A 22856-nucleotide genomic window follows, 5' to 3' on the forward strand; every position below is an offset into this window, starting at 1 on the left:
AATTTATCTGTCAAACACAGTCTATTGAAGTCTTCATCTGACTTGTGAAGACGTTTGTACGACCTTCTATTAAATGTGTAGGCGTTAAAAATGCATGCATGGAAAACATTTTTTATTGAATGATATTTTAATAAAGAAAAAAAAAGCGAAAATGAATATTTTATTACAAAAATCGTTATACAATATTATCTTTTTCTATCTGTATTTAAAGTAGGTTTTGAAATCACGACCTGCGTCCATCTTCTATCTCTTGTCACATATGTGGTCGATTTTTAGTTTCCTCCATTTTGCCCAAAAAGAATCTACCGCATCGATGGGCTCATGGTGTGCACCTCAAGTGTGTGAGGTCGTTGGTTCGATCCAAGACCTGCTCAAACAAATGAATTGTTTTTGCTGCTTCTCCGATAGCCAGGAGTTATTGAAGAGTATATGAGCGATGACTGGTCTGCTCGGAATCGGTGTAATATGTCAAAGTAGAATGACCTGTCGTCCTGCGGGCTCGGCCTGTCGGTCAATAGCAAAGCCATGTTCAAGCATGTTCTGATTCTAGATATGCATTACAATTTGCCATTATACCTTTAGAAACATTTTATTCAGTTATTTCCTCTTAACCAGGAACCCTCCAGAAGCTAAAAAATACGATACATGTACTGATAAATCGCAAGTTTAGGAATATCATATCAACTGGGAAACATACAGTCCTCAATCAGTTACTGTTGAAATGTTTCTACCGTACACATATGTACATAATACTGGGTAACGTTTATCCATTATTGAATATGATTATTTAGTTACCAATGGTTAAATCATTGCTTATAAAAACACTTTTGAATTGGAATTTCAGCCAATACACAGTTTTCCTGCAATTCTTGGAATTCTATAGTAAATAGCCTATAGTAATATCAATAACTCTACACGATAGAAGCTTAATTCTACTTTATATCAATGAATATTGGTTATAAATAAGTTTATATTACGTTTTAAATGCATTTGTAATATGGAATGATTCTGGATCATTGAAAAATTTACATATTAACACACATTAGTATAAAGAAATCGACAAATCATGACGATGCCACTAGCGGATGATTGTTCTTGCGCAATTTATAGACATTCTCACGAACCACAGACCCAGATGCATTTCAAACAGATTTTGGAGTAATTAAAACATGTTCGAGTATTGATTGATTAAACACTTATGAATAAAGTTATTCAACTGATATTTTGTTTACGTATGTCAAGTCCTGAATCCAGAATTGATTTAGCAAAATAGTATATATTTTTCGGATTTTGAACAACGTTAATTTGTTTACCAATTCTACGTACTTCTTTTGTGTAAATGTTGTAGTCCAAGTGATTTCTCGTGTCCACTGCCGACAAACAGAATACTTAAATAACGAGAAATAAAGGTAATCACGAATCCAATACAGAAATAATCATAGAAGATTAATATTTGTTTAACTAAATAAAATAACTTGATGCAGATGAGATATTGGATCTATCTCCAGGTAACGGCGGGGGCATGAAACTGTTCTAAAGCTTTATATTTAGATATAAAAATAAAGAAAATTTTTTAACGAAGTTTCCTAACGTGAGGTTTTGTTTAATGTATATACAACAACATTTCAGCAGCACTTTGATATGGATTATGTAAGCCGTTGACGACATGATTGGCATGGTTCTAGAAAAAATAGAGTGCATATATAATAACTCGCTATTATTGTACAGTTTATGTATATAATTATGTACAGATCTTAAGTCTAACTAACTGACACCAGGTTAGGTCTCATTATAATAAAAGGCAGATTGGGTAAACAGTTTTGAATGGGATAGGTAATGAGAGTTATTTATACCTTCCAACATTTTTTGTCGATGTTTAATTGTGTGACAATCGAACCCTTTGAAGCTTTTTTGGGGTTAGCTCCTTCTTAGATCTATAAATAATTAAATAAAAATATTATAATTTATCGTAGGAGGAGGTGTCTTTTACACCCTTTAGCCTTTACACACCAAGCTGCTAACAAAATCTGAAGTCATTCTGTTCGGATGTACTGGAGAATGTGTGATGAAAATATTTAGTCGACGGACGGACGGACATGAGCGAATACAATATAGCTACACTCTAAGAGTGCAAATATGATATTTTTAAGTTATCATTATCAGCCACACAAGTATCGGTTGAGCTTGGCAAAAATATATCAACTTTCTATTTTAAACATAACCATTGAGTATGCAACACATTACTGTACTTGTACATTTGATTATGATTGTATTGTTTATACGATCAAGCCCAAGTCACAGAAAGCGTCGGTTTCAGAGTAGATTCTCATTAGGTTGTTTATATTCTACTAATTTACGATAGTATTGCACATGGCGACCTATTGTTTCAATAATGAAGCAAATATAATCAAGCAATTGTCTGGACCTACACGTTATAGAATCGATGCCTCCCGAGACTAATTCATATTAGCTCGGATGTCAGAGGCATATACGAGAAAGCATATATTGCATTTGACTGGCGAGCAAGTTACGAGAAACAGAATTTGATGGATTTTTTATTGAGTAGATCTATTTGATGTATTAATAAGTAATCATTTTCACTTGAAATAGAATAAAATATTGCCAATCTCAGATACATGAGAAAATTAGTTTTCACCAAAAAACATGAAATAAAAGAATAATCTTGATTTGTTTAATTTCAATTAATAATGCATTGTTTGATTTTATTTTGAGATACTTATCCTGTGCATGAGATATGTGAATTAGCTGAGAGCAAACATATTGTATTACTTGAAAGAAAACAAACTATTTAATGAAGCAATAAATCGATCACAACAAAAACCAAAACCAAATAAAACTCTTGATGGTGGTATGATATAGAACATGTCTGCAGACAAGACACTCAGGCCACTGAAAAACTGAAATTCGTCTTCCTGATTTTAATTCCAATGAATTACAATATAATAATAAGATGTGGTAAGGTTTGGGTTGAGGAGTGGTTGCCAAATGCAACAACATTCAATCAGAGACAAAACAACAAAGGTGTACACAACTATATCGCACTGTAGGTCTTCAACAATGAGCAAAACATACCGTTAAGTTAGCTTTAAGTCTCGGCATGATAAAATGTGCAATAACTCAGAAGTCATCCTATTCACCCTTTAAAAATCAGAAATTAATTAAATGTAAGATAATAGGATAGAACAGCCACTCACACATTGTAAATGTCATTAAGTCTTAGACAAGGTGGTACATGTTGATCACAGATGTTTAAAGTGTCTCCATTGTCTAGACTTGGGGCCATTTATATCTTGACATATAATTGTAAAGACGCTTGTGTATTAGAAGGTCGTGTGTTGGCATCTGACTTTCTTAGGGTCTTTCTGTCGTTGGGTTGCTGTCTCATTAATCTCATCTTGTATTTACAATCATCAATTTTATAATGATTAGCTTTCATTCTCGGACAACTAATGTACCGCAAACTGAGAGTACTTCTAATAAAATACTTTCAACTGTACCATCTTGAATAAATGATCAGAAAACCTTATTCAATATGTTGTAAATTGAGGTTTCTGCTTGCAAAAGTTAGTATTATACACATATATGTGTATATATGTCTCTGGTATTACCAACTATCATGTCTGACAAAAGGAATGTCAGACTGCCCATCAATGGCCCTTAATTGGGACATTAAACATTCTCCTTTATACTTCATCAGATAATAATACAGAACTGTTGGGTAATCAAGTCTTAAATGAGGGGGGGGGGGTCTTAAATGCATGATTTTTTATTAGTTGTTAGTGGCTTCGGACTATCTGTCAGTAACTGCGAGTACTCTCAGATCTGAACTTAATGTCTTTTGGTTGTTGGTATGTAGAAATACCCGGCATTATTTATATTTGTATCCATCTGATTGGTTAAGCCTTTTTCAACTGATTTTTGATTTCGTTCTTTGTTGTACTGTTTCGCCACATTCTGCATGTGTGTGCCTGTCCCAGTCAGGAGCCTGTAATTCAGTGGTTGTCGTTTGTCGAACTGTTAACATATTTGTGTCTTGTTTATTTTTGTACATAAAAAAGGCCGTTAGTTTTCTCGTTTGAATTGTGTTACATTTGTCATTTCGGGGCCTTTTATAGCTGAGTATGCGGTATGGGATTTGTTCATTGTTGAAGGCCGTACGGTGACCTATAGTTGTTAATTCTGTGTCATTTAGTCTCTTGTAGAGAGTTGTCTCAATGGCAATCATACCACATCTCCTTGCTTTTAATCAATCCTACAGTATCCCCCCAAAAAATAGAGGTCAACATTCGCGGTTTTCAACAATAAACAGAGATGTCTAAAAACATGTCAAGCTCTAAATGGTCCCAAGCCGAGATCTGATATCAATTCTTGAAATTGAGAACTTGCTGTCAACACCTAGTGTTAGTCACTGATAACTATGTGCATGGTAACAAAATTGTAGTATTTGGTGCCAAGCACATAGAAACTGCTTTCAAAATTATGTTACTTTTTTTTATTTCTCCGTTTTTTGTTTTTAGCTTCGTTTTGCCTTTTTTAATTGACACATTGTACAAATGTTTATATGGGTAAATAAGGGTTAGTGTACTCTCATTTTTCAACTGGTTTAAGGCACCACTCAGTAGTTTGTGTCTGTACTAAAACAGACTATGTAGACCGTGCTGTTGGTAAATCTGTAAATCTAATTTCCCAGAGGAGTACGGGTTGGTGGTTTGTATGATCTGATGTGCTGTCTTGTGTTTATTTTTAATTTGTTCTTTTAGCATACGTGTTATTAAATGTACATAAGACAAAGTATTCATGTAATGACTTGTACTAACAATAGAGAACTTAAGTACTGACAAAATGACCACTGCATCCAGTGTGAAATAATGATGTGTACTAACAATAGAGAACAACTGAAGTACTGACAAAATGACCACCGGATCCAGTGTGAAACAATATTCTCTACTCGAGACATTTGAATTGTAATGATGCATGTAGCATAGTAATACGACTGAATAAACTTTCTAGACAAAAGGACATGTTTTTTTCTCTTCTCGAAGGTGGATTACATTACATTTCTGAGAAACTAACACAAAGCTGACAATCAGTGATACCTAGACACTTCTGTGATCCACAAACAAGTTAACCTTTCAATTTGCAGGTTTTTATTTTCACTGGTGTTCAAGACATCATCCACCCTAGTATAAAATTTTAATGCGTTTAATTATCCAAAAGGGTTAAGGTGTTATTGGTAGACTTGATCTTCTAGTTTTAAAAGTGATAAAGAGCTGGACACATCGAGAACACAATTGTCTATTGTTGAAGGTATGTTTTGTTACGTGTACAATTTTAGTGTGGGGTTGTCTCTAATCTTTTAAAGGATGGAAGGTTAACAAACAGCATCTTGTCAACACTGTATCCACCGAGATGGACAACTTATTTTCTTTATAGAAACGACAACAGAGAATATTCAGAAAAGCTTATTTTAATGAACGAAACGCCAGTCTGTGTAAAGCAGAATCAACCCTATTGCAAACATTTGAATTTTTTCTAAGCTTTTTGTTAGAGCTCATTGTTTTTTCACCTCAACTTTATAGCTACTTTGTGTAAAGAAGGCTATAAAACAGTATCCTCCAGAATGTCAGACTTCTGCCAAATGGTTAACCAGAAAAACGATGGCATAGAGGAGATGTGGTATGAAATGTGACTGCCAATGAGACTGCTATCCAAAAGAGACAAAATGACACCTATAGGTCTTGCTTTTCAAGAATAAAAGTACATTTAAGGTTTGTCATCTGCATTTAAAAGTCCACCTGATCTTTAAAATATGTATTCATCAAAGGTCCAGGTTCATGCTCTTGTGTCTTATCCTCAGTAATTTCTGGTATTTTGTTAATAATGACTGCACACCATTGTAGTTTATAATTTTATTTGCAGAAAAATAAAACTTTTACAATTTATAATTCTTTGATATTCATGAAATATAATAAGTATACATAGGCAGTTACTCTTATCATGCCCTTTAAAATAAAATATACTTCATAAACAGTTTCTTTGTATTTGCTTAATTTGAACACATTCTTACAACACTCAATATTTTGGGACAAATTTAAATGTAAGTTAATATAATAAAATAGAAAATACTAAACTATCATCTTAGGCATCACTTCTGCTCATCTCTCGCAATAACTTTCAAATATACAAAATAATATATATATTATACCTCAAAAACAGTTAACACAAATATACTGGATCATTTCAAAGATATTTGCCATGCCAGGGATACATGTACTTAAATCTCACTCAATACAAGTACATGTATTTCATATATATAACTAAATCTAAAAGGATAGTAAAAAGTGGAAATATATATACAACCTATGGTAATAGAAGAATTATGAACTTTGATGTCCCTCTGCATCAGAATACATTGTCAATTTAAACAAAATGTTTAACCCTGATAAATTCATCATGTATTTCATAAACACAGTCCATGTCTGTTGGCTAGTTCTTGATTTTGCCAACATTGTGTTGGTTTTTTTTAAACAAATATTGCAAAATATTAAAATGTTTGAAGCCTTTTGAAGCTAAATTTAGTTTCATTTTGTTCATTTGAAGCCTTTAGCAGCTATAAAATTTTGTTTTATCTTGTGACTGTGAATAGGCAGCATTGATTTAAGTTCATAATCCTTAGAAAAAAGATACACTAGCTCTGCTAGCAGACAAAATTTACTCAGAAAGAAAAAAGAATGCATAGAAGTATTGAAATTCAAATATACAAGCTCTATATACAACACAGACTAGAATATCACTAACCACGTTCCCTGGCACGACTTATCTTTCACAACGAGCAAAGCCTAGTATAAAATATAAATGTAAAAAATTTGTCCAACATATAGCCATTTGATTCTACACAACATACACACCAGAAAATCTAATCAGATCAAATCATGAAAAACTCTTTCCTTAAAATGAAAAAGCTCTTTCAATGTGAGGAATTTGCAGCTGTCCAATAGATTTTTGAATTCGAAAAATCCTTTTCCATAGAAAAAAGACGCAGCTGGATTTATAACAAATTGTCCTGCCTCTAGTAAATTTCAATTTTAAATTACTTTGCCATTTAATATTGAAACATAGCAGTTTATTTCATTTTTGTTGAGCCATTTATAAGTTTATAATTAGGCAGAAGAATAAATTTACTGATTACTGATCAGAATTTCTGGTGTAAATATAGCTAATAAGCTAAACATATATCACAGTGTTATAATATTGGTTTGTCAGGAAGATCATTCTATATAAATCTTTACGAAAAATTTAACAAAATGCTAACTTGTTCGATGCTTGAATACATTTAAAGCACTACTTTTTGTTGTAAGTTCTTAGGAGCAAACATTTTGGCAAAGAAAATGTAAAAATTGAACCGAACTGAAAAATGTTAGCTTATAAAAGAAAAGATTCCATCAAGGACAAAATGGCCAAATACCTTTGCATAAGTTTAATGTACAAAAGTAACAAGTTTACAATACAACCATAATAACTGCATATATTCTATCGGAATAAGTTCTATAAAATTGAAAATCTAAACTGAAATGATCCACATATCCACACATCCTTCTGTACTACAGAAAATATTGTGCAAAAATTGTTATATAATAATATAGAATAAAATCTTTCTTTTATTTTTCAAGTACTATAAAATAATTTTGACAGTGGGATTAAAATATAATTTAAAACAAAAATAATATTGTGATTATCTGAAAACATTCAGTGTGAAAATAACCCTATAATAAATGGGCATTTATTGCATATCTTGTTATGATGAAATTAAGTGGACCATATAATAAATACTGTGAGATGAGTTGAAGCTGAACAAAAATGGTATAAATATAATGGTTACATATACATGTATCAAATAAAGTTTTTTCAGTATCTTTGAATATTTAAGTCTGCAAAAACAGTAGGCCACAGTCGCCATTTGATTAAGTACTTGTACATAAAATGTTACTGTAGAGTGGAAAATTTTCTTTGTGATTATATTTTCTAGTTTTAAGATTTAGATACCTTCATGCATGTTAACTTGGTCTTTAAGGAATATTAGAATTCAGGATTTCAAATACAGAAATAGAACTCTAAAACATTTCGACTCAAAAGAAGTGAAAAATGAGGGGAAAATGGTCCACTCTACAGTGTTTGATATGAAAAATCTTCTATTAATGACAAAATCAAAATGTTTACAATGAAAATATGTTGGTATTCTTCATGAAAATGTGATACAATGAGAAAATGTATCTGAATAACTGAATAAACAATTTTGTGTTTAACTGCATAGATTTTATAGTTTTTAAGTGATAAGGGGAGACAACCTCTCTAGAAATATAAAAAAAAAAGAAAATTTGTGTAGATGATAAAAAGCAGATTTATATTTTGGATTATGAAAGATAAAATATCTTAAAAACAAGTAACAAAATAAAAACTCAACCATATGGAATGGAAAAATACAACCCTGAACTGTTTCCAGTTGGCTTTGGTCTTTCTTCTGCAAACTTTTACATAAAAATGGAATAACTTCTTCCCTAAATGAACAGTTCACAAATATATCGATGCAAATGAAATGATTTATAAGGATTTATAAAATAAAAATGTATAATTGATACAGCGCAAGTAGATTAAACAACTAAATAAAACATCAGAGAACCCAAAGAATAGTTTTTGGCATTTACAATTTATATATTTAACCAAAAAAAAAAAACCTTTATACTAAAATTTCTGTTTTAAAAATAACAATGTATCAAGAAGTTAGGAGGGGGAAAATGTGACCACAAAAAAAAATCTTTATCAAAATTTACTATGTACCAAGAAATTAGGAGGGGAAAAATGTTACCATAAAAAAATCAATACTACTTTGCAACTGCTAATAAAATGCAGATCTCTTCCAGCTCTTTCTATGAAAATAAATGCTTTATATAACTCTTAATAATATATATTATGTATATACAATATAAACATTTAATGAGACAATCAACAAACAAAATTGCACCAAAACATGAAAGATTCTTTTTAACATTATGCCTTAATAAATTAAAAGTTTAACCAAATAAAATTGTAAGCAGTCAAATCAATACCCTTCCTTCATCTGCAACAATAAAGCTATATGCACTAAATTACATATATTTTGGTAAAATTTGAATAATTATTTGAATTTGAAGTCAATTCTAACTACATTTCATATATTTGAATTTATTCGAACCAAAAATGCAAAAAACTAAAAAAAACCAAAACAATTTAATTACACTCCTAAAAAAAGGTAAACACTCTTTCTTAAAATCTTTGTTTTAAATGCTGCATGTTTTCACAACCTGCGTCCCAAAATAAAAACAAAAGCACTAACGAATTGAGCATTTAACAGTCTTGTAACGAATTACGAGTTCCTTTCTTCAGGAATAAATACAACAAAAATATCTTAAAGTTAACAAAAAAACTAAACTACAATATATTAACACAAGAATAAAATAATAATTGTTCATTTGGCCAAACTGGTACAAAAATAATATTTCAACATAAAAAAAATAAACAATGCTATCACCATCTTGTGCTATAAATGTCAATACATGAACAATGGATTCAAAATAAAATGATTGAGAATACTAAGTTACTTAATCAAAACTTTGGTTTTAGCTGAAAATTATGAATGAACTAAAAGGATCTGGTCAGTAAAAACCATGTTCTTCCTAGGGATACAAGCTAAACAAGACCATGTTCATTTTTTTTTATATATCATCCCCTCCCCCTTTTTTAAGTGAGTTCCAAGTTATAATGTTAAATGAATGATGACATGATTTAATTGACATTTGTAACACCTGAGGAGACAATAAATGCACAAATTGGTATGTAAACTATGTACGGTACCTATCATAAATAATAATAATATCCATGTTATATATAATAACTTAATCTCATTTAGAGGCCGATTGTTGAATGCAGGAAAGTCTGGATGAAATGATAAATGACAAGTCCTGAATTGTTATGAAAGTATTCGGATAGCCTGAGTTGGTGTTTGGAGACAAACTGGACAAAGACGGTCCATAACAGGCTTTTCCACAATCAAACTCGCACACTCCATACAAAACAGATTGTGTCCACATGGTACAAGAGCTGCAACAATGTTACTTTCTGAACACATTAAACACTGTCGCCCATTAAGTGTTGGAACTTTAACAGGACAGGATATTCCTCCGATCATTTTCGGTGAATCAACAACACTGTTGATGATTGATGCACTAATGCTGTCACTGGACATCATATCTTGATCGCATGAACTTGGAGCATAGCTTGCAGTAGTTGTGATGTTTCCAAAAGCAGTTGAAACAGTGGTGGTTGACGAGGGAATGAAATCACCATTCATATGACGGACTAGATCGGCAACTGGTGGTGAATTCTGACCACTGGACTGGCTGTTGGAATCTGTAAGTGGTGGTGATAGACTGTGTTGTGATGCTGCACTACCCAAACTACTACAGCGACGTTGGAAAGACGATCCAACAAGTCCTGTGAGAGAATCTGGCCAAATGGAGTTTGAGGGTGGCATCTGGTCAAACTGTGGTGACCCTCCGAAACCTTCATCGTTGTCATACATACTGAAACCATTAGTGAAGCCAGTGTTCATTGTAAGAGGTGCAAAATCTGAAATCTTTGAGACTGGTGGGAAATTGAATACTGAAGATTGTGACATAAGCTTACTTCCATTGAGAGTGTTTTGATAGTCGGTGAAGGAATTGAATCCATTCATGGATTTGAATGCTAGAAAATTGTTGCCATTCATTTCCTGAAAACCAGAGTCTATTCCATTGTTGTGGAAGTCATCTTCTTGGCCCTCGATCTGACCTCCAGTACGGATTGCTATGTGACTTTCTATTTCAATCTTGGCCTTATCTACATTCTCTGCAAGACCAGTAACCTCGAAAACAGGTTCTTTGTCTCGACTAGGTGTGACAATATATGTGTGGGTCTGCTGCTGAATTCTTTTAATTGTAGCACCTTTTGGTCCAACTACAAGACCAACCACTTTGTAAGGAACTCTGACCTGAATGGTCACCTGTCCTGGAGCGCTGGGACTAGGGGGTCCATTGCTGGAAACACTACTATTCCTCCGAGATGCTCTAATCTGGCTGAAGTGCTCAGCTGCTGACAGAATCTCCCTTTTGGCCAGGTTGACATCTTCTTTTCTCCCAGTGACAACAAATACTGGTTCCTCTCCACGGACTGGTGTCTTAATGTAGGTGTTTGTCTTGGCCCTTAATGCTTTAATCTTGCAACCTGAAAAGTATAATATTAAATAAATCAAAACCCCAACACAGTAATTTCTTTTAGAACTAACTGTAAACAATGTATAAAACTTAATAAAATTTCATGGGCAGGTAGCAGATATTGAACAATTACAGAAGTGATTAATTCATCTACAATACTTTCCAACAAATTTTGAGGGATTTTTAAGAAAAACTGACATTGTGACCCACTCAATGTGGCCAGTATGTATATGGAAAGCCCTCTTAAAAAACGTGTCTCTGGGTCAACATTGAAAATATCAGTGACTTCCTACAATGCATGTACACATCCTATTTTCGGATTTTAAGTGACGGAAAAATTAAAGCTGCAGACCTACATGTATTTTATGCATTTTCAAGACATAAACTTACAATCGGGTTTGGAATAAAATAATATCCCAGTGAGTTTTCAAAAAAGAAAGTAAAAAGGTTAATCCCATTTCTTAGAAAAAGTAATGTCTCTTTTAGGATAAAATTGATTGATTGTTGGTATTGATCACCACTTTCACACCTCATGGCTATATAATGTGAGTCAGTTTTCATTTTTGCAAGGAATGACCCCCCCCCCCCCAAAAAAAAAGATAACATTTCAGCCAATCATTGCCTATAATATCTAACCTCAAAGTCATTTGGCATGTTTCTGTTGGAAAGATGTCTCATTGGCAATCATGCCATATCTTTTTATTTCTATATTAGACCTTTTATTTTTTTAATTTCTGATAGTGAATAATAGATTTATCAAGAGTTTATAAATTCATTCAAAACTTGGTGCAATTATGTATGGAGCGGGATTATAGGTGTATGGGATTGAAATTCAAAAATGAACATATAAATGCAAACTGTGACAAAGGTTCAACCATTTTTACCTCACCTGAAATATCTGATATGCTTAAGATTTTGAAATACAATTGGATAAGTTAAGCATTCCCATATTTGGGTGAAATCAAGAGAATAGTCATGTTTACGTACATTTGTCGATTATACAATAATGTTTTAGTCTTCAGTACATAAATAAATTTATTAGTTATTTTGGATTCACCCATAGATATACGACTGATTAATTCTACCTGATAAAATGAATATGAAAGACACTATAATTGCTTCCCAACTAAACAAATTCTCTTCCAAAGACCCCCCTTTTTTATTTTTAATTTCAGCTGTTCTTGTCTATTAATAATCTGTACATGCATCCAACATATATATGTATAAACATTACAGTGAAGATTTAAACTGATAACTAACCAGTACACCAAGCCCATCACAAAACTTGACAATTTTCCAGTGTTTTTTTATAGATAAGATGAAACCATGCTTATTAACAACACATTGTATATTTGCACCATTCATAATTTTTTCTCAAGTGTGTTATACTAGTATGACTCTCTGTCAAAGGAGAATCTTAAGTTAACTGACACAACATGTGGAATAATAATGGACTACACATACTGTTTTCTTGTTATATTTTTGTATTTACATGTACATCATTAATACATATATATATATCCCAATACATTTGATTAATTCATGCATGCATTTAATATTGAAAACATTGAACATTTAATGAAGTAAATCACTGCTCAAATCATGAATGCAGCAACTTTTATAACATTGTCCTTTATTATACACATCAATTAGTTATATATATAGACGGTTAGAGTTTGCTCCTTTGAAATGTCATTTCCAGGCCTTTAATAACTGACTGCAGTATGGGCTTTGCTCATTGTTGCAGTCCATACAGTGACCTATAGTTAATTACTGTGTCATTTGGTCTCTAGTGGAGAGTTGGCAATCATACCACATCTTCTTTTTTATATGGTTCTGTCACATTCTTGATAAAAAACTTATCAGTAACCAATGGATACAACAAAAAGATACAGTATTTGTACACCATTACATACCAAGACAAAAATGTATGCTACCTAACAGACATTTTTTTTAATTTATAGCTGCAACCCTAACAGATCATAAATTTCGAAGAGGATACCCTCACCATGAATTTTCCGAAATATTTATACGAATCAATGACAAATCGCCCCACTTGCAAATCGTACGACCTTATCACCATTTTTTCACAAACCCGCCCCACTTTCTAAAAAATCACCCCACTCTTGTTTACCAACTCGCCCCACTTATGAAAAAGGCTAAATTCCTATTGCAAATAGGTTTGATAACATGCCCCACTTATGAAAAGGGTTAAAATCCCGCTGACATAAGGTCTGCCAACTCGCCCCACTCTTGACAAATAAATAAACCACCATGATATTATAAAGGGCAACTCGACCCACTTATGAAATAAGATGCAATCCTGTTGTATATCTATGTCCCTGCCTAACTTCAATACCCATGAAAACCTTAGTCAAGTGCTTTAAATCAAACTGCTGTTATATCCTTCACTTTTGTATGATTAGGATTCAATATAACAGGTTTATTTTCAATTGTTATACAAATAACTAAGCTTACAAGTATAAAGTTATTCTCCAATAATGATACGAAAATGTATTTGCAATTATATTCTAAGAATGTTAAACATCATTTTTTCAATAAGTGGGGCGAGTTGATCGAGAGAGGGGGGATTTAGTGTGGGGCATTTTGCCAGTGGGGCGATTTGTCCTGCTTCTATTTATATATGTACATGTATCAGTTGTTGAAAAAGCCAATTTTAATATTCATTACAAAATTAATTTACTGAAGAATTTATTTTTAAACATGTCTGACCGACAAGACAGAGTTTATAACTTTCTCAAAAATGATTATATAATGTAGAAACCTTATTTTGAAGGGCCATGCTAAAAAGCCTTTTATTTTCTGCTCAAATAAAGTCAAATCTAGATGTAGACCCCTGATTTTTTGCCAACCTAAACACACTTTAGTTTACATTGTTTTGACAATCTGTTAACATGTACATTATTTATTCTTGTAAACTGATGTTATGACCTTACATGTATGTCAGTGTCTTTCCTATTGTAACAGTAGGTGATGTAAATCAAATCACAATCAATCATTTCGTTCACTATACATTTGCAGTATTTAGACCATAAATTTATATCTTTTACAAAAGAAAACCATTCTATATTTATCAAAATTTCAAACTTCCTGTATGTCTTTTTATTTAAAAAAAAGGATTTAACGAAAAATTAAAATATGCATTTGATTAAACGGTAAAACCATAACAATACATGTATCTTCAGCATCATATAAGTAACTTTAAAGTTATAAAGTACAAATTTTGATTGTGTATTATATCTATTTGAATTTGAATATATGCAACTATGATAACAAAGATTATGGCAACAATAATATACATGTATAAATCAACTTGAAAATGTACTTTTAAATGTAATAATTTGTGTCTTGAGAAGTAAGTAAGTAAATTTGATTAAGGGTTTCAATACCTCAAAAAAAATCCAAAACTATGGGCATGTATCACTTATTCCTTTGAATAATTTAGGACATGACTTTATTCGAAACAAAAATGATGCTTTAAAGACTTTTTATTATAATACTATCTTTTTTAAATTTCAGAGTTTCATTTTAAAAGAAAAACAAAAGAAAAATAGACGCCCAGCGTCTACTTTTAGTCTCTTGCAAGTTTTAGCCTAAATTTCATGTTAACTATTTTTACAATTTGAAAAAAAAACCACATCCGTTTTGCGGTCTCACTAATTAGCGACAACAAGAATTTTAGCGACAACAAGCGTCAACAAGCGACAAGAAGCGACAACAAGAATTATTTTAGCGACAACAAGCGACAAGAAACTATTTAGCGACAAGAAAACATTTTTTTTAATTAAAATTAATTATTGCAATAAATATTAAAAGAATATGCAAAAGAAAATAATTTTAGCGACAAGAAAGTTAAAATTGATAGAAAAAAAATGAAACATTATTTACATAATATTTTATCATCTATTATGAATAACAGCTAGTATTACGTTTAATTATTGTATTATGAGATTATTTTTCCTTGTGTTGTTAGAACATATTATTTATCTTATAATTTGTTTTTTAAAACTCTTTTCGTGCAATATGTATTAAGCTCGCAAAATGAATTACTTGTGCATCATTGTCCTGAAGATATTTACACAATTTGTGAAATACAAAGAACTGAAACCAAACAGGAGGAAAAGAAAATTGAAATGTGAATGTTTTCATTTTTTTATTTATTTATTGCCTCATTAAACATGTTAAACGATATTTATCATGTTTATGCATATTGATTGAAGATGAAAGGAAATTAATGACAATCTTGAGTTTTCAACAGGTGTTCACTATATATACAATGATTGTATATTCTGGCGTCTGTAATTGTATAGTCTGACACGTGTACAAAGTTGAAGGTGTTAATTGGATGTTGTTGTAGCAATAAAACAGGGGACACGCGACTCGTTAATCTCATTTGATGTCACGTTCCACATTGTTTACTGTTATTACCTTAGGGTGAAGCCACATCTAATGTTGTTCCTATCAAGAACAATGAATTATACTGTTAGAAAGGAAATAATATTTCATGTATTTGTTTCAATAAATCCTTCAAAGGAAAGTTGACCTTTTTTTTGTTTTTGTTTCAATTTTATAGCGTGTGCATTTCCTTTGCTCTACCAAGCTGACTGAAGCCATTCAACTTTGTCAGCATTTCAGTATTATTCTCGCAAAAGTACGTGCTCTGTATATGGACCCCAAGGTAGAACCACGTCCTCGTCGTGGGGTCTGGAAACACGCTTAAATAATAAAAATGGCAAAGCGTGGCTGAGAGTTCTACAAATAAAGCATCGAATTGACATAACAAGAAACACTTAGAGCATAATATTAAGCAAATGAATCAAAATATTATATTCCATTATGCCCGCTCCATATATATCTCCATTCGTTTATTCATACTTTGACTTTGATGAAAACAGATACATACATTATCTTATACATATTCTTCATAGTTAAAAATTTAAAAAAGAAGCTCAATCTCTTTCTTTTTCACAAATGTTAAATTTCTTCATCTACCAATATACTAATATAAACTTCACAATCTCTTTCTTTCTCACAAATGTTTCATTTCTTCGTCTATATATATAATAAAACATATCTGCTCGTATATTTAAAAAAAACCATTAAATACAAATTTCTTTATATCTTATAAAAAAAAATGTTTTCTTGTCGCTAAATAGTCTTCTTGTCGCTTGTTGTCGCTAAAATAATTTTTGTTGTCGCTTCTTGTCGCTTGTTGACGCTTGTTGTCGCTTCTTGACGCTTGTTGTCGCTAATTAGTGAGACCCCCGTTTTGCAATGAAAAGCAACCTTACATACATTTAACGAAGTTGTCATGTTCGGATCTTGAATTCTGGTTAATTTTAACAACAAACATCCTGGAGTTTCTTGTAAAATCTGAAGCCTTGCAAATCATCCCCGAATGTAAGATGTATATTTCCCCGTGATTTTAGCAAGGCACATGGTCCACGAACAACACGTGCTTTACCCAAACAAAGCAAACGGTAATACTAAAGACCACAAAACAATTTTGATAAACAATATTATCATTTTGACAACACAACATTAAATCAATTTTTAGCAATTACTCGACCCCATATGAATTGAACCTTTTTCTCAATACAAAGTTTTAATCAGAAGCAATAACAGTTAGTCCTTTGTTCAAGTGCACCAACATTAGTTTCTTTGTTCAAAATACAAACACGTGGTCGCCAGATAATGTAAAGATGACGAATAGAACAAAAAAAATCGATAGTTACAATTCTGCAGCTTCATAGCTGTAAATCTATCTAGTAATGTATTAAATTAATGAATATTTGTGTACATGACATATTTACATTCAACATTCTTTTAGCTACCACGTGTGTCATCAAATATTACGCACTGGACCATAAATGATGAATATCCACATGAATGAATGAATTTATCAATATAGATATATTACCTTGTCTCCCAACTATTTCTGCGACATGCTCTGAACTTGGAACTGGAACACATTCAGTTGTATTTGCGCCGTTGTTTTTCTTCAGAAGCTCTGCAGCACTTTCACTTAAGTCGTTCATATTAGAACTGTTATTATCTTCATCTAATCCAAGCATCGAAAGCTCAAAAGCTAAGTGCAGTGCCCGTTGTTCCTCTAAATTAGTATTAACGGGTAAAGTCTCTGTGAATAAATTCGCTGGCATTGTGAAAATAATATAATATCCAAAGTTATAGCGTATAAAAATAGAAAATTTATATATATTCCATGTAAATGCACTAAATTCCTTTGTCAGTCAGTACCTCAGTTGCTGAGAGCGGAATACGAACTGTCTGCTATTTTTAATCACGATGTACAAAAGCCAATATGCCTTAGTGACGTCATTTTCCCAAGATTCCGCGGTATTTTCATAATTGAATCATTTCATTGGATGATCAATCAAATAGGGAGGAGTTAATGTCTTGACCTCGTGGGGATTTCAGGCATAACAATAACAACAGATTATATTTAGATATTGACAATAAAGCGGAAAAGGGCGCTAAATAAACTAAATCTTTGAAAATAAAGTTTTAAATTCTTCGTATGAAATAAAAAAATATTAGCAATATTCCTGTAATTTCAATCTTATCTTTTTTGTAACCTTTCAAACTGTATATAGTAGTTATTATTAATTATAAAGTCTTTCTGTTTAGACCACGTGTAAAAGTCAAAATCCTAAAGTGTTACGTATAGCTATTTATATATTTTATTTTTGATTCAAATAATAATTATGAAACAAACTTTTTTTTTAACAAACTTGTGTGGTTATATAGCCTGAGTATATAGCAAATATTAAACAAAAATTAGAGTACTACAGACATCCTGGAAAATCGAAGAGCAACTTTGTGACCCTGGCTTTCTCTTTCACCTTAACAAAATGGTTATTTTTTTTATTAGTCAAATAACACATATTACGTGTGGTATTTCTCTGCTTCTTTTGGTGGGTATTATAATGTTTAATGGATGTAGACTAATTTTTTGAGATTGTCTTAATCAATGAAGTTTTATGTTAGAGTATGCATTAGAACTGAGACTAGTAGAACACAGAAGTTTCAGATTAAACATCTATAATGGTTAAGAGTTACTGTGTGAATTCAGAAGTGTCCGCCATACGGGATGTACCTTAACTATTTTTATTAAAGAAAATAAGATATATTAATAATATAGAAATAAGATATAAGACATAAAGCTATATTTAGAGTCGGTATAAGTACAAAAAATACTGATATTCAATGTGGTGCACACCTAGAAGTAAATTAAGGGGAATAAGACGAAAAAATATACATTTTGTTCTCAACGAAGGACATATTCTTAGTCTTCATTTTTATTTAAGGATAATTGCTCTTTTACAATGAATAGCAACACCGATCTTTAGAACGCATAGAACAATACATAAAGATATTGTCAATCAAAGTATCTTCTTAGTGAGCCTTATTTTAACAAAATTATTTTAATACTTTTTCTTTTTTCTACAACAACGAGTTTTTTCTTTATTCCATTAGACTTTTTTTTTATTGTATATCAGTATTTTATATTAATATGTTATTACTAAGATTAAGATAAGGTTTTGATGTCATATAAACGAAACATTATCTATAATTCCTCCATAATTATAGTTATTAAATACATGTCAGTTTTATGTATGTACATCCTGTGTAATAAATTAATTTTTGTAAAACCAGAGATAAGAAGCTGTTTTCACAACATGGGACCAGGGTAATAGACCTACAAGTTGTTACTTTTTATCGGAGGGCCACAGAGGTGTCATTACAAGAGTACACTTCCAACCAAAGGCACTTGGGGGAATTCGACTAATTGACGTGTAATTTGGGTTTCTATATAACGTCCTGTTTATTGTAAGGCCTGGCATCTGGAACTGAAGGATTAAACTCAAATGTGAATTTTTTACAACCCTTACGTAATTTACAAATGTCATCACCTGGGAGGTGTAAAATGGCACAGCTTCTTCAAGTATTTATTTCCTGTCTCTTTTAAGTATTAAAAATACTTATATATGTATAAAAAGAAAGTTTTCTGAATTTATATAAATTCAATTTTAATTTAAGTAAAAAAAAAAAAAAATTTTATATGTTCTAATATTTTTCATTGACAAGAAATTCCGATTCATAAATTCATATTTTTTTTCAAACTTACATTATGTTATAAATAACGAAGCTTCAAATGTGCAGTTTTGATAATTTCGGCCTAAATAAAGTTTCTAAGAGGTACTTTGATTATTATTTTTATATTTTTTGCTTTAAAACTCCTACAATATGAAAATTAGATCGAAAGCGCTACTTTATTTTTGACTGGAACAACAGGTTATTTTCAACGGTAATAAAAGGTAAACCAACAAAAGTTATTAACATTTAACAGTTATGCCAAGGATTTGTATTTATTCTGCAATTAGCCAATTTTTATAACAAAAAATCAGGTAAACAAATCAATTGCACAAAAAAATCTTAATGAAACTTTTGTCTCCTGTTAACCCCATCTTCTAGTTGAGCAACTGGTTAGTTTTTTCCTTTTTGCGTAATAGTTTTTTTGGGTCCCTTGTTGAGTCGATTTCTTAAAAAAAAAAGACCAGAGAGAACTATTCATTGTGTCTTTTTGTGTCGGGATGTATAAGTACCGGGCCACGTCCACTTGTATTTTTGTCAATCTGACGAGTTAAGCCTTTTTCATCTGATTTTTATAGTTCGTTCTTATGTTGTACTGTTATACCACTGTTCCAGGTTAGGGGGAGGGTTGGGATCTCGCTTACATGTTTAACCCCGCCACATTATTTATGTATGTGCCTTCCCAAGTCAGGAGCCTGTAATTCAGTGGTTGTCGTTTGTTTATGTGTTACAAATTTGTTTTTCTTTCATTTTTTTACATAAATAAGGCCGTTAGTTTTCTCGTTTGAATTGTTTTACATTGTCTTATCGGGGCCTTTTATAGCTGACTATGCGGTATGGGCGTTGCTCATAGTTGAAGGCCGTACGGTGACCTATAGTTGTTAATGTCTGTGTCATTTTGGTCTTTTGTGGATAGTTGTCTCATTGGCAATCATACCACATCTTCTTTTTTATATTAAGATTCAAACAATCAATATGAATGTAGGACAGAAAGTCACAGGACAAAAAGTCACAGACATAAAGTCACAGGACAAAAAGTCACAAACAATTTTTGAGATTATGTTTCTATGAACAAAAAACACTTTTTTTGTTTTGTATTTTTCTTAAAGTTTTATATATAAAGCAGTTTAGACTTCTGTATTAGTAGTCTCAGGAAATAGTAGATAGTAGGGGAAGAGAGGTGTCCAAAATTACGTAACCGTCTTAAATGAATGCAACAACCATTATGCTTTAATTCTAGATAAATAACAATAAGTCCATTTAGTGATATATACATTTTGATGCTCTGTATAGCAATGTTTTCATAGCAATTATTGATAATAGGCTCATTAAGAAACCTCGGTGTTATATTTTGATTGTTCCAATTAATGGTACGTTATTATTGTCACAACCATGATTGGTCTCAAAGGGGATTAGACAATCAATTTAACGCGAATTTCAAAGAACTCATTTATAGCGATGAAGCCATTAAGCACTTGAATTGTAACACAATCAAATCGTTACACAAACTCGTATGTTTGAATACGTTGTTTGTTATACATTAATGACACAAACAATTAATTTCTGACTTTTTGTCCTCGGTTTGGAGACATCGTGTTTTGGAAGAAATAGAAATGTTGTTATCAAAGGATGAAAAAGATTAAAAATATCAAATGATGCCGAGCACATTGAATAATTTGTGTTCTTTAAAAGACATGACGCCAGCTACGCATACAAGTATTTAACAATGCCAATACTGTGACAACATTTCTTGTATTAGACTTAGTTTTAACAAGGAATTGTATATTTAAATATACAATTCCTTGGTTTTAATGAATCCGCTTAAAAATACTTTTTCAATGTTTGTGTAGAAAGTTGTTGGAACTGAAACTTCTTACAGTCATTCTAATATAAAGCATTTCTTAAATTTCGAATTCGCAATACGTCTGTAAAGAAAAGCAAAAGCAAAAACATACAAAAAACTTTTGAAGAAAACTGTCTTATTTTGTATTAATTAATTTCCGGGTTTTTCAATGTCAAGTTCTTTTGTTTAAATTTACATATTTATCCGATAGGTAAATAAGTAATTGTGGTTCTTTTCATATAAAGTTCAACGAAGCGTCGAATCGCATCAATTTAAGAAAAAAAGAAGAAAGGAAAATTTTAAATTTGTTTTATATGCCACGCGACTAGCCCGCTTTCTAATCGCGTGTCTATTGGTCTTGACTAAGTAACAGATGCGCAAAGAATATGTTTTGTATTTGAACATCTGCCCGATGACATCTTTGTTGTTTAGTCACTTGTAACTTTAGGTAAAAGAACGGGAGATTTACATTAAATTTATTTGTTCATAATTAGCTGTTTAAAATAAAATGTGGGAAACTAAAATTTAGCTCTGTATTTCTACAAGTCTGTTTCACAAAAAATATTTGTACAAAATTGACGACGATCCTGTTTCAAACTAATTTAGATTTCATTTTTTTGTATGCTACTTCTTAATGCTTGTTGATATAGCTTATGTTAAATTCTACATTGAAAATTAAAGCAATCTATGTACAACAAAAACACAAATCTACACACAGATTTACGTGCGGTCCTCCAATGGCCAAACCTATCCATAGTACTGTATGGGGTCCACCAATGGCCAAACATATCCATAGTACTGTATGGGGTCCATCAATGGCCAAACATTTCTATAGTACTGTATGGGGTCCTCCAATGGCCAAACCTATCCATAGTACTGTATGGGGTCCACCAATGGCCAAACATTTCTATAGTACTGTATGGGGTCCTCCAATGGCCAAACCTATCCATAGTACTGTATGGGGTCCACCAATGGCCAAACCTATCCATAGTACTGTATGGGGTCCATCAATGGCCAAACATATCCATAGTACTGTATGGGGTCCATCAATGGCCAAACATATCCATAGTACTGTATGGGGTCCACCCATGGCCAAACATATCCATAGTACTGTATGGGGTCCACCCATGGCCAAACCTATCCATAGTACTGTATGGGGTCCACCCATGGCCAAACCTATCCATAGTACTGTATGGGGTCCACCCATGGCCAAACATATCCATAGTACTGTATGGGGTCCACCCATGGCCAAACATATCCATAGTACTGTATGGGGTCCACCCATGGCCAAACACCTATCCATAGTACTGTATGGGGTCCATCCATGGCCAAACATTTCTATAGTACTGTATGGGGTCCACCAATGGCCAAACATATCCATAGTACTGTATGGGGTCCACCCATGGCCAAACATATCCATAGTACTGTATGGGGTCCACCAATGACCAAACATTTCTATAGTACTGTATGGGGTCCACCAATGGCCAAACATATCCATAGTACTGTATGGGGTCCACCATGGCCAAACCTGTCTATAGTACTGTATAGGGTCCACCCATGGCCAAACATAT

At 32.1% G+C, this 22856-nt stretch overlaps 1 protein-coding gene and 1 long non-coding RNA gene across 3 annotated transcripts in view; both read right to left on the bottom strand.

Annotated features, from left to right (window-relative positions):
- LOC143073081 (uncharacterized) overlaps window positions 1–22856 on the bottom strand; it is a 250732-nt gene that overhangs the window by 114991 nt on the left and 112885 nt on the right. The gene's annotated exons all lie outside the window — the stretch shown is intronic.
- LOC143073076 (RNA-binding protein MEX3B-like) lies at window positions 5916–17620 on the bottom strand. 2 transcript variants are annotated; one of them, XM_076248327.1, is made up of 2 exons: window positions 17248–17620; window positions 5916–11316 (listed from the first exon to the last, which is right to left on the bottom strand). In XM_076248327.1, the coding sequence occupies exons 1-2, from the start codon at window positions 17486–17488 to the stop codon at window positions 10025–10027; spliced, it is 1533 nt and encodes a 510-aa protein (XP_076104442.1). In that variant the 5' UTR covers window positions 17489–17620; the 3' UTR covers window positions 5916–10024. The 2 variants fall into 2 exon arrangements, with proteins under 2 accessions (XP_076104442.1, XP_076104443.1); XM_076248328.1 differs by lacking the exon at window positions 17248–17620 and adding an exon at window positions 16623–16764.

This window comes from Mytilus galloprovincialis, chromosome 4 (genome assembly GCF_965363235.1).
Source record: "Mytilus galloprovincialis chromosome 4, xbMytGall1.hap1.1, whole genome shotgun sequence".
In the NCBI taxonomy this organism is placed as follows: domain Eukaryota; kingdom Metazoa; phylum Mollusca; class Bivalvia; order Mytilida; family Mytilidae; genus Mytilus; species Mytilus galloprovincialis.

Excerpts from the sequence above, each read along its gene's own strand:
- LOC143073076 (XM_076248327.1), bottom strand. The coding sequence starts at position 17,488 with ATGCCAGCGAATTTATTCACAGAGACTTTACCCGTTAATACTAATTTA. Across the intron at positions 11,317-17,247 it reads AGAAATAGTTGGGAGACAAG|GTTGCAAGATTAAAGCATTA; the intron begins GTAATATATCTA and ends TATACTTTTCAG.